This window comes from Babylonia areolata, chromosome 24 (assembly GCF_041734735.1).
Source record: "Babylonia areolata isolate BAREFJ2019XMU chromosome 24, ASM4173473v1, whole genome shotgun sequence".
Classification (NCBI taxonomy): Eukaryota; Metazoa; Mollusca; class Gastropoda; order Neogastropoda; family Buccinidae; genus Babylonia; species Babylonia areolata.
Genome location: NC_134899.1, coordinates 47,617,754 through 47,630,441, shown reverse-complemented (window position 1 = coordinate 47,630,441; position 12,688 = coordinate 47,617,754). Strand labels below are relative to the sequence as shown.

General features: G+C 40.7%; 1 protein-coding gene across 1 annotated transcript in view; it reads left to right on the top strand.

Annotated features, from left to right (window-relative positions):
* The window catches only part of LOC143298658 (protocadherin Fat 1-like), a 351,658-nt gene that overhangs the window by 78,002 nt on the left and 260,968 nt on the right, over positions 1–12,688 (top strand). Inside the window, exons 6-7 of the mRNA XM_076611542.1 lie at positions 2,138–2,301; positions 3,093–3,243. Of these exons, the coding sequence (XP_076467657.1) occupies positions 2,138–2,301; positions 3,093–3,243 (315 nt within the window). The remainder of the gene's footprint in view (positions 1–2,137; positions 2,302–3,092; positions 3,244–12,688) is intronic.

The window sequence follows — 12,688 nt, the reverse complement described above, 5'->3', positions numbered from 1 at the left end:
GCACTAGCAGGTCGATCTGCACATATGTTGACCTGGGAGATCAGAAAAATCTCCACCCTTTACCCACCAGGTGCCGTTGCCGAGATTCAAACCTGGGACCCTCAGATTGCAAGTCCAACGCTTTAACCACTCGGCTATTGCGCCTGTCAAGTTCTATATTCAGAACGACATTCCAGTCTTCTGCACATTAATATAATCAACTCATTACCGAAATGGTCAGTGTGATTGAATACAGTTTGAAAAAAGTTGGTATTATCACCAGAGCTTGGCCCATAGACACTGAGTTATTTGCTTCGTCAGCAATTCCACATCTATCATAATATAAGAACCATCTGGATCTCTAATAATATGATTTATATTGTAGAAGTTGTACTGAAAATTGTTGTTGAAAAGATTGCCCACACCTGTTTTGTTCAAATGAGCACTTGCTAGTCATGCTGAAAACTCCCAAGGTCTGATGAAATTCTCAGTTATGTATTTCAAGTTTATTTCAAGCTCTTGTGAAAAGTAAATGCTACATCTTGTTTTCTCAGAAAATTAAAAACATCTTTACGCTTATAATAATCCTGAATTCCATTACAGTTAAAGGTACACATTTTGAATTTTGAATTAACAATTTTTGCTATTTGAAGAAACACAGATAGTGTGGCATTCCCTCGGCAAAAAGAACTGTCAATCTCGGGACAAAGTGCAGTGTATCAGTTCTGGTCTTTAAAAAAATATATATATTGTTTTTATTTCAATTTCTTTATTCTCCGAAAGCTTGCTGATGGTAATATTTTGGTTGTTTTGTTCATCCTGCTTAATTCTTAAGTCAGTTTCAGTTTTAGTTTCTCAAGGAGGCATCACTGCGTTCGGACAAATCCATTATGCTACACCACAGGCAGATGCCTGACCAGCAGCATAACCCACGCTTTGTCAGGCCTTGAGTGCATGCTTCTACATTTGTGTACCAATCAGAATGGATTTCTTCTTCAGCATTTTACCAGAGGACAACAATCTTGTTGCCATGAGTTCTTTTTCGATGTGCCAGATGCATTCTGCACACGGTACCTGAGATTAACGTCTCATCCAAATGACTAGACACTCAGTTTGATTTTCCTGTCAAACTTGGTAGAAAGGGCGAGAGCAGGATTCAAACCCACACCCTCACAGACTCTCTGTATTGGCAGACGAGCATCTTAACCATTCCGCCACCATCCTCCTCCTTAAGGAATTAAGATGTGTGTGCAACGCATGCATCTCAAATGTATAGGCATACAGGTCAGTGAGCGTATGTTAAATCTCTGTCTCCCCCCGACCCCCACCCCCCTTTGTAAGATTTTTTGATAGTTAAATACATGTGTAGTTATCTTTACTTAATATGGCGTTGAGGGAAGCAAGTGCAATTACTACCATGGATCATAGATAATATTATGCAGCGTTGAAGTGGTCCTGCTTCCATTGTCTTTCATTGCCAGTGTCCTTCAGCTTGGGATATTGTTCACTGCTTCAGAGGTTTACATCCCTCGATTCATTTCTACATTTGTCTTGGTCATACTTCAGTTTCGTCTGCCCCAGTCCATTCATCACCGTAACTCTTTCATGGTCACCATCAGTAATGTGTAATTGTTGTCTGTGGGATTTCATTCCATCACCACTAATGGTTTTGTGCACACATACGCGCACACACATACCTCATCTGTGCCCCACCATCACCTTTCTCCAAGAAGAACCATTTCATCAGTTTCACTTACTTCAAATTTGAGACTGTTGGCTGTCTCTTAATGGATTGTGAAACCTGGTTTTGTTTTTTATTAGTTTATTTTGTTGTCATTTTTGAATGAATGTGTGTTGAACCTTTTGATGATTAAAATCTGTGATTGTTGTCTGGGTGTTACTGTTAGTACTGGGTTGGGTGGGGGTTTCTAGTCCATTCACTTCTCAGGCATAACACACATGCACACTGCATGCAGGTATGTTCACACACATCCCTCAGAGATCTTCAAATGCTCAGTATTGGTATTTGCATATTTGAGTGTCTGTTTTCTTTGAAATCATAATCATGATGTTTTCTTTGAAATCATTATCATGATCTTGTTTTTGTTAATTCAAGTGTTTCCATCATTGTTATTTGAAATGGAAACATTATTTCCAGGTGACCATCTCAGATAATGGATCCCCGCTGCTGTCCTCCACTACCCGTGTGGTGATAAAGGTGATAGATAACAATGACCAGCGACCAATGTTTCTGGACAGGGTCAATCGCATAGCCTTACTTGCCACACCAAAGAGTGAAAGGCAGGATATCTTCATCCATCGGTGTGTGTTAAATGCATACACTTTAGTTTATAAAATGTTACATGAGATAAAAAGCTGCTCAACTTTCACTCTGTGTTTCCCACTCCATCTTTCCCTCTTTCTCTCCCTATGCCTCCATCACAGACATGTTTCAGTTCATTAAAAAAAGGTATGAGTGGTTTTTTTAATTGTTCTTTTTTTATAATTTTTTTATTTTAAAGATAGTTTTAATTTGTGTGTGTGTGTGTGTGTGTGTGTGTGTGTGTGTGTGTGATGTTTCTGCTATTTATTTCTGCAAGGTTGACATTGGACTTCACCTCATTAGATACCCATGTATGATCTCTGTATCTGTCTCTGTCTCACGCTCTCTCTCTCTCTCTCTCTCGCTCACTTGCTCGCGATTGATTGGTTAAAATCTAATGCTTTTATATTTCTGTTGTGTGAATTTTGTTTCAAATTTGCACAGTTTGAGCACAGCACAACCAGTCTTGCCTTTATTTTGTTATTTATCTATTTCACAAACAATAAAGAATGGTAACTCTCTAATGATTCAGCTAGTAAACAGGTAAAAAAAAAAGGTACACTGGAACAAACCCAATTACTTCTTCAAAAAAGAAAGCTCCGGGCTTGTCCTTATACTGATCATTTGACATGTTCACACAGAAGCAATCGTAGAAGAAATGTGCAAAACAAATTAGCTTTTATTCAAGGCTGGCATAGCCACTAACTCCTGAATATGTTAAACAGAATATATGGACAATGCAGAACTATTTACTTTCAATTCATTTTTGTTTATTTTTCTATTCTCTCAGGATGGTGGCATTTGACCGTGATGAGGGCCCCAATGCAGTTATAAGGTATACTCTGAAATCATCCCAGAAGTCACAATTTTTCATCAACAGACTGACAGGCGAGATATTCTCCAGGAAACAGTTGAAAGCAGGAGACATTTTTGACATCACGGTGAGCGTTATGTGGAAAAATCTCCCCCACCCTCACCCCCCATCCCCCACCCCCCTTCTGCCCCCTGTCTCTCCTTCACTCTGTCCCTCTCTCTGTATGTGTGTGTGCAAGTGAACAATTTAATTTGAGTATGTTTTTTACACAATTTATGTCACTCTGCTGCCTTTTAATCATCGAGATGAGGCAGATGCTTGGGTGGGGCTGCAGTATTTGAAGAGAACTTGATGCCACACATTACCATAGGGTCTGTAAACATGACAGTATGACCTCTGTTATAATTTCAAAAGATGTGTTTTATCTGGACAAAGATATACCCTTTATATTTTTATTTACATTCATATTTCTGAAAGCACACTGAGATTATTTGTTTTTACTAAATAATTTTGGAAATGGGGGTTGTTCATATTTGATTATGAGTGGCAGTTTAATGCTCAGATTAGAGAATGGAATTCTACCAGTTTTGAACGCAATATTTTTGACAATTATAGATAAAGGATAAAAACACATATCATTTTGCCAAGTATTTTACTGATTTCTGCACTACTTTCCACTGTATACCCTTAAAAGGTAACAGCCAGAGTGACCCAGAGGCTGCTTTGAGACGGTGGTGTTAGCCCAAGTCCGTAGTTGATCACACTGAGAACGAGTGATTGATATAGCAGGAAGAGGCGGCATTGTTCAATACCTTTGCTTGCCATGGCTTTTAAGACTGAAAGACCCTTTTTGCATTTGAGAACAGTATTTTCCGTATGTTTTCTGAAGGTCAGCATCCTGTCGAACTGTATTCCTAAGTAGCGTAGGCATTCGGTTTTCTCGATTTGAATTTCGAATGACACAGGTGGTGGTGATTTGCTCACGGTTCTGTTGTTGAGCGTGCACAGCGACGTTTGAGCTTTCGCTGGACTGATGGAAGATCATGTGCCCTTGCAATATCGAGCGATATTGTTCAGTTGTTTCTGGACGGCTTTAGTTCTTTCCTGAGCATCTTTTGAAGTTTTGAAGACCAGGCCATCATCCGCAAGAGTAAGCGCCCGAGCTATTCCATTGTTGTTTAAGTCTGCAAGGCCCTTTGTGTAGACGTTGTAGAGGACAGGAGAGAATGGAGACCCTTGTGGCAGTCCCATGGATAGTTTAGAAGGTGCAGACATCCAATCTCCGAGGCGTAGGATGATGGTTCTTTCCTGAAGCACTACTGCTACCCATCTTGTCAGTGTCAAATTTACTCCATACCTTAGTAGCAGCTCTATGAGGTGCGCAAACTGGACTTTATTGTAGGCATCTTCAGTGTCGATTGCTACTGCCAGTGTTGCTTCTTTTCTTTGAAATCCTTCGTATACTTCATATGCGAAAACAGCCACATCTTCCCATGTGGACTTACCTGCTCTGTAACCACCTTGATTTGAAGGGAGAATGTGCTTGTGTTCAAGATCCCTTGCAAGTTTCCTGGCTATCATGCGTTCCGTGAGCTTTCCAGCAATGTTTTGCATGGTTAGAATTCGGTAGCCGCTTACCTGACGGTGGTCCTTTCCTGGTTTTGAAGAAAACGTCAACATTGCTTCGGATATTAAATTTAGTCAAATGACGTCAGATGCGCCGCAGCAGTGGGGATTAGACTGCTTGCTTCGGAACTGAACTTCATAGTTCGATCCCGCTTGCATGCCCTTTTTTTCTTCTCCCAAGCTTATTTTATAATCACATTTTTCTAATACTGAGCACTTTTCAACGATTTTTAAAATCTCTTTATTTTTCTCCTCATGATTCCTTTACTGGATAAAGCGCGAAGTTCAAGTGAGTCTTGAAGGCTTTGCCTCTTGTTTTCTTTTTCCTTTGTGTGTGTGTGTGTGTGTGTGTGTGTGTGTGTGTGTGTGTTACTGTAAATTTTTGTGTGTGTTTGTTTAATTTTATGTGCGTTTGTGTGAGTATAAGTGTGTGTAGGTTTTGATTTTTCATCTTTTTCTCCCTATGTATGTATGTATGTATGTATGTATGTATGAATGTAAATGTAACTTAAAATATGAATCAAAAGAAGTTAAAAAAATTACATTCACATGCAGTTGAGATAGTGAAACAGATTTGAAGTCTGATATTAGACGCAGAACACAACAGCTTTTAGAAGGAAGTGGATTTTTAATCACACGAAACTGACAGGGTGAGGAGGATGGAACAGAGATGTGATAATCATACAATGCAAATACAACATGCTTTATGTACAATTGACATCAGTCAGTCTGTTTCGAATGCACAGGCTGGAATGTTTTTAAAGACTCGGCCGGGGACTTAAATTAATATACCGACACAGTGTGTGATTATATTTCTTTCTGTGAAAGTGTGAAGACATTAAAAAAAATATCAAAATATTTTCAAATGACAAAATTTGGTGTAACGGAGCCGTTGGGCAAAAAGAGAGAGCTTTTCGCGAAACTGATGATAGAATAGTCCACAATAAGGCAAAAAGAAGTGTTGAAAAATGCATTAACAAGGCAAAGTTTTTATATAGGAAAAAAAAGGGAAGAAAACCTGTCTGCAAACAATGTATGGACCGGACTGCAGAACATCACTGATTATAAAATGACCCACCAGAAAGTTGACAGCACTGACAGAACTCTTCCAGACAAACTCAACACATTCTACTCCAGATTCGACAAACCATTGTCTACTTCTGACATGGCTGCACGCAAAGTCACCCCCACTCCCCCTTTCATAGTCCAAGAGAATGAAGTCAGACGCCACTTCAGTCGTCTGAAAATGAGAAAAGCCGCTGGCCCTGACATCTCACCAGCCCTTTTGAGGAAGTGTGCAGTCCAACTATCTAGTCTCTTCACTGACATATTTAACATTTCCCCTCGGTCTTGTGTGGTGCCACACTGCTATAAGAAATTATCAATCATTCCTGTTCCAAACATCAATCATTCCTGTTCCCAAAAAAAGCACAGCCTAGTTGTCTTAATGATTATCGTCCCGTAGCCTTAACATCAGTTGTAATGAAAACATTTGAACGCTTGATTCCACAATTCCTAAAAGCCTGCATTCCTCCATCTTTTGATCCCTTTCAGTTCGCCTATAGAGCTAACAGATCAGTTGAAGATGCCATTAGCATAGGTCTCTAACACGTCCTAAGAAATCTCGAAAATCCTAACAGGTATGCCAGGATCTTTTTCATTGACTACAGCTCTGCGTTCAACACAATAGTACCATCAAAACTATATTTTAAACTGAGAGACCTCTCGCTGCCTGAATCAATTTGTGCATGGATCCTAAATTTTCTAAGACATAGACCGCAAGTTGGTGACCTCACCTCCTCCACATGTATTCTCAACATAGGCACCCCACAGGGATGTGTTCTATCCCCACAGTTGTGCTCATTATTCACACATCACTGTGCAACTCAAAATGAATGTAACACCATGGTCAAGTTTGCTGACGACACTACTCTAGAAGAGCTGATTACGAACAGTTATGAGTCAAAATATAGGGAAGAAGTACTGGAACTTGTCAGCTGGTGTGATCAAAACAACTTAGAACTCAATGTATCAAAAACAAAAGAATTAATTTTAGATTTCAGGAAGACCACATCTGACCCCTTACCACTTGCCATTAAAGACAAGCAAGTAGAGATCATCAGCGAATTTAATTTTCTCGGACTGATCATTTCCAACGATTTGAAATGGGAGAAAAATACGGAAAAAATTGTTAAGAAAGCACAACAACGCCTGTACTTTCTTTGGCGCCTCAAAAAGTTTGGAATTAAAAAAGAAATCATGGTTGTTTTCTACCGAGCAGTCATCGAAAGTGTGCTAACCTTCGCTATTACTGTTTGGTATGGAAACATTTCCAAGGCAGAAGATGCAGCCCTTAACAGAATCGTAAAAACTGCCACCAAGATTAGTGGGACTGATCTACCTTCTCTAGAAGACATATCATACGCGGCTACTCAAAAAAGCAAAATCAATCAGCCAGGATGAATCACATCCAGCTTTTGGGATTTTCGAGATGCTCCCCTATAGTCGACGGTACAGAAGTATAAGGACGAAAACCAATCGCTTCTCCAACAACTTTTCCCCCCAAGCAGTCAATGCCCTGTCTCTCGAACAAATCCATATGATAAATAGAATGTGTGTGTGTGTGTGTTTGTGTGTGTATGTGTGTGTGTGTGTGTGTGTGTGAGAGAGAGAGAGAGAGAGAGAGAGAGAGTGTGTGTGCACAAGTTTTTATATTGATATGCACTTGTATGTATCCTAATTTCTACTGTATCTGTGTTTGTGTATGATTTTTGATTTGTGTACGTACCTTGTTATGTACTATACCCCCCCAATATTCCTTGTGAACCCGGTACACTTGGTAATAAAGACATATTCTATTCTATTCTTTTTGTAATGGTTGACCGCTGTATCCATTGAAATGTTATGAGAAGACACCAAGAAAGGAGGGGTCTTTTCATAAGACGAATTGAGTTTTTTTCCCAAAAGCAGCACACATGGAACACGTTATTATAATAATTATTATGTCAACAACTCATCCCTTTCCAGTATGAACTAAAATGACTATTTGTGAGTGAGTGAGTTTTGATAGTTTCAGAATTTGTTGGTTGTATTTTTGATTGTGTACTATTACGATTGTGTGCTATGACGTGTGCGTGTGTGTGTGTGTGTGTGTGTGCGCGCGCGCGCGCGTGTGTGCGCATGTGCTTGTGTGTATTATGTGTAGGGGGAGAAGGGGGGGGGGGATAATTTTTGATAATGTTTGGTATCTTGTGTTCAATTTTTTCCTTTTTGATATTAACATATATGTTCTATTTGTAAACGCTTAGGGCTTATTTTCAAGATTAGGCATAAATGCTCATTATAATAATGATAATGGAACCATGTTTCACAAAGTTCACAGAAAAGAGCTTTTTGATTATCTACATGGAAGTCCACAACTACCACATTTGCCCTTACCCACTGAGCACGTTGTACTACCGACCCTTTTCTGCTCTTTTCTTGGCCGATGGGTTCATTTTTTCTTCTGGCAGGACCCAACATTTTTGGTGCTGATCCGAGTATGTTCACAGTTGTACCCTATAGACAGTAGCAATGGGTAAGTGGGCTTAGGTAACACTTGCTGAAAGCCTTGGATCTTACGACGGAGGCAACGTATCCACAAATGAACACTCATGAAAATTTAAAGAGTACACATCAACATACGAAATACAGGTGATTTTTCTGTTCACCGATATACTTGTAACAGTCTATTAACAATACCTGTAGAAGATGAAGGGTAAACAAAATGTAATGAACTCAAGTCAGTAGATCGATTAATAAAAATGTAGCTGCATAAAATGTCATTCTGGAATAGAAAAACTGGAAGTTGCACTCACCAAATGTTCAACTTCCTACCTGTTCCCCCCTCACCCTTGGGTTTTTTCCCGTCTGATATAATACATAAATTCAGTTTACAACAACAACAACAACAACAGCACACACACACACACACACGCACACACGCACACGGGCATTAATGCACGCAGACATGCAAGCTTGCTCATGTCATAAAATGTGTGTCTTTCCAGTTTTTTAGAGTTTTCTTCACCCCGAAACCTTTTTTGAACAACCACACATACCATTTGCTAATAATGTGGGGAAGCTCTTAATTTTCTAATTTTCTTTAAAATATATTTACAAACAAAACGGGTGCAAGATGCAAAAGCACTATGTCTTATCAACCTCACTTATGCAGTCTTGGTGGACATGATTATGTTTAACTCTTTCTTCACTGGGGATCACATATCCTGTCCCACAACCAAGGTTTCTGGAATTTTTCTGCTGGTGATAGAACGAATTGCATTAGTCAAAGTGGCTCCTGCATTCTAACTGGTGTGGAGGCCCACTGTTAATTGGGCTCAGCAAGCCATCAGGTCATGAGCAGACAGGTGAGTTTGCATTAACCTGCCAGCTCTGTTTGCTACATACATGGCAAGATGGCATTGCCCAGAACTTTGTTAGACATCCAAGTTTTAAGAAATTGCTGTTGAAGTACACCAGCGACTGTTATTTTCACATCAGTAGCAACGTTTTGATGTCTCTAGATATTTTGTTGATTTTTGGATTTTTGTTGTTTGAGATGATTTTAAGTCACAAAATTATTTGGTGTGAAATGTGTTTATGGAGTTTGTACCACAATATATTTTCACTTTTTTTTTTTTATTACAGAATATGGATCCCCCCCCCCCCCTTTATCCCCATATACTCTATCAGCCAGGAAAGTGATTTTGTCTGTGTTCTTCCACTCTTTTTGAATGCTAAAAAAACAAAAAACAAAAAAACAACAACAACAACAAACAAAAAACAACAAAAAAACAAACAAACAACAACAACAAAAACTCTAAACAATTGGTTAAGAAGTACATTTCCATTTAGTGTGCCACACTATTTCTAAAGAAAATTGTAAAGTATGGTTTTTAATGAAATTGTTGTGCTTCTGTTGTTTTATGTTATGAAAATTTGAATTTGATTGACAAATTTCAGTTAAACTTTTTGAAACATATATATTTTGTTTTAAAAGGAGTACAGTGTCAGGTATTTCAGTTGGTCTGGCTCCATGATTAATCAATTACCGTTGTCAGTTGGGTGCTTAGTAGGTCGTGTCCTGCTGTAAAGACATCCATTCATACCCGTTTAGATATAGACAGAAAAAATTCACATATCACTCCTCTCAATCAGCTATGTTCACGTGCATAATAATCACACAGGAGACGGATATCTTTGCAAATATTCATATACAAAAACAACAGCAACAACAACAACAAAATCCCACTATATTTGAAAAATCCACACATTCACTCACGCACTCATACTACTATGGTTGAAGGGCAACAACACACAACACACTGCAAACACATAACGTGAATACTCATGTCCAAGAGTCCGTTTCACTCCAGTCCTCAGTTCCAGACACAGGCTGCTCCTCAGCGCCTTCTCCACAGCTTGGCTGCCCTCGACGGTGGCGCCATCAGCGGTTACTGCTGCTGCTGTTGCTTCGGTTGCTAGTTGCTAGGTCTCGGCCCAGCGCCAACCCACAAGCTCTTTAAACCAAACAAAAAGTACTTTGTTTATCGTTGCTAGTGTCAGTTAATCCACTTCGTTCCGGTCGGAACATAGGGCCCGCACTGCAGATCTCCATCTTGCTCTGTCTTGGGCTGTTCTCTTGGCTTCACCCCAGGTCATGTTGGTGGACTTGAGTTCTGCCTGTAGAGTTCTTCTCCAGGTGGTGAATGGTCGTCCCCTCTTCCGCTTCCCCTGTGGGTTCCAGTCCAAGGCGTGGCATGGAATGTGGGCCTGTCCTCTACGCAGGGTGTGTCCAACCCAACCTCACTTCCTCATCTGGATATTCTTGGTGATTTGGTCTTGCTTCGTCCGTCGTTGGAGATTCGCTCCGGCCATCTGATGTGCAGGATCTGGCGAAGACAGGTGTTGATGAAGACTTGCAACTTGCTGTCCAGGCTCTTTGTGCGTCTCCTGGTCTCCGAACCGTATAATAACACGGACTTGACGTTGGTGTTGAACAGCCTTAGCTTGGTGTGCAGACTGAGGTTTTCGTTCCTCCACACTGGTCTGAGGGTGACAAAAGCATGATGCGTCTTGCTGATCCTGGCATTTACATCTTCATCAGCTCCTCCTGTCTTGCTGACAATGCTGCCGAGGTAGGTGAAGTGGTCAACATCCTCTATGGCCTGTCCATCGATATTGATGGGCGCTTCCTGAGTGGCGTTGACCCGCAGGCTTTTTGTTTTCCCCACGCTGATCTCCAATCCTGTAGTCCTGGTGACGTTGCTCAGTCTCTCTGTTTTGTCTTGCATATATCCTTGAGAGTGTGACAGCAGGGCGATGTCATCTGCAAAGTCGAGATCTTCAAGCTTTCTCGTGAGGGTCCATTGTATGCCTCTGGATTGGTCCATGCTGGTCTTCATCACCCAGTCAATCACAAGTGAGAAGATTAGAGGAGATAGCAGGCATCCTTGCCTGACTCCGGTGTTGACCTCAAAGGATGGTGACAGGTCGGCGTTGTGGATGACTCTGCAGCTGGTGTCTCTGTAGAGGCTCTGGATGACACTATCTTTTGGGGGATGCCATAGTGTCTGAGGATTTGCCAGACTGTTGTCCGGTCCACCACGTCAAACACCTTTTTGTAGTCGACGAAGCTGACGTGCAGCGGTGACTGCCACTCCAGCGATTGCTCAATGATGATGTGTAGAGTTGCAATATGGTCGGTGCATGATCTCCCGGCCCGGAATCCTGCTTGTTCCTCTCTCAGTGTGGCGTCGACGGCAGTTCTGATCCTCTCCAAAATCACGCTGGTGAAAATTTTGCTGGGTATTAAGAGAAGCTGTATCCCTGTCCAGTTTTGGCAGTCGCTTAGATCTCCTTTCTTTGGAAGCTTCACCATGTAGCTCGTCCTCCATTCCTCAGGTATATCTTTCCCATGCTTCCTGTAGGACGCCGATGACAATGTCTGCTGTGGTGTTCGGGTCTGCTGGCATACGTGCTTATAATTGTCTCTGTATTGTCTTTTCTTGTCCGTTCGTCCCTTCAGTCACATGTGTGTGAGTGGGTGTGTGCATGCCCTGTACAATTTCACTAACTTCCCTAGGTTCAGTCACGCATCATCCTCACCATTAAATTACTAATTATAAAGTCATAATTCCTTAGCTATCGTCTTCGTGCTAGTAGTATCTTTTAGCCTTTTTCTCTCTTTCGAATTCAATCATGAAATGTTTTCCAAGCAAATGCTAGTAATTATATATTACAATTTTTTTTTCCATTATTCCAGCGTTGCGAAAATCAAATCAAATCAAATCAAATTATAGTGCTTAGAGCCTCGCTGACCACCAAGGCCATCTCAAGGCTATTGCCACGTCAAGCGTTAAAAAGAAGGCCTCAGTGGAAATAATTCTAATAATGATACAAAGATCAGGTAAAATCAAGTGTAAGCAAAATATTCTTTTCTCCCTGTCACAGTAGCAGTGATATTATAAACACTTTGACAGAAAGGAATCTTACTGCCAAGTTTAGAAATAGTACGATAATATAATAATAATAATAATGGGCATTTATGGCGCTTAATCTTACCAAAGCCCAAAGCGCTTACAAAAACAAAAATAAATATAGGACAAGTATACTGGGACGAAACAGCACAGGCATCAAGGGACAGTCACCACTTCCATCACGATTTTGCCATTCTCTTATCACGCACACACCAGACACACACGCACAAGGGACACACAAACCGGAAAGGAATGAAATAGAGATGCCAATCGGGATGTGAAAAGAGTAGTTTTAAGAGAAGATTTGAAGGATAACAGAGAAACCGAACTGCGGAGGGAAAGAGGGAGCTTATTCCACGAGGACGGGGCCTGGAAAGAGAATGAGCGTTGGCCCGCAGTCTTGGTATTAAAGCGCGGGATACGGAG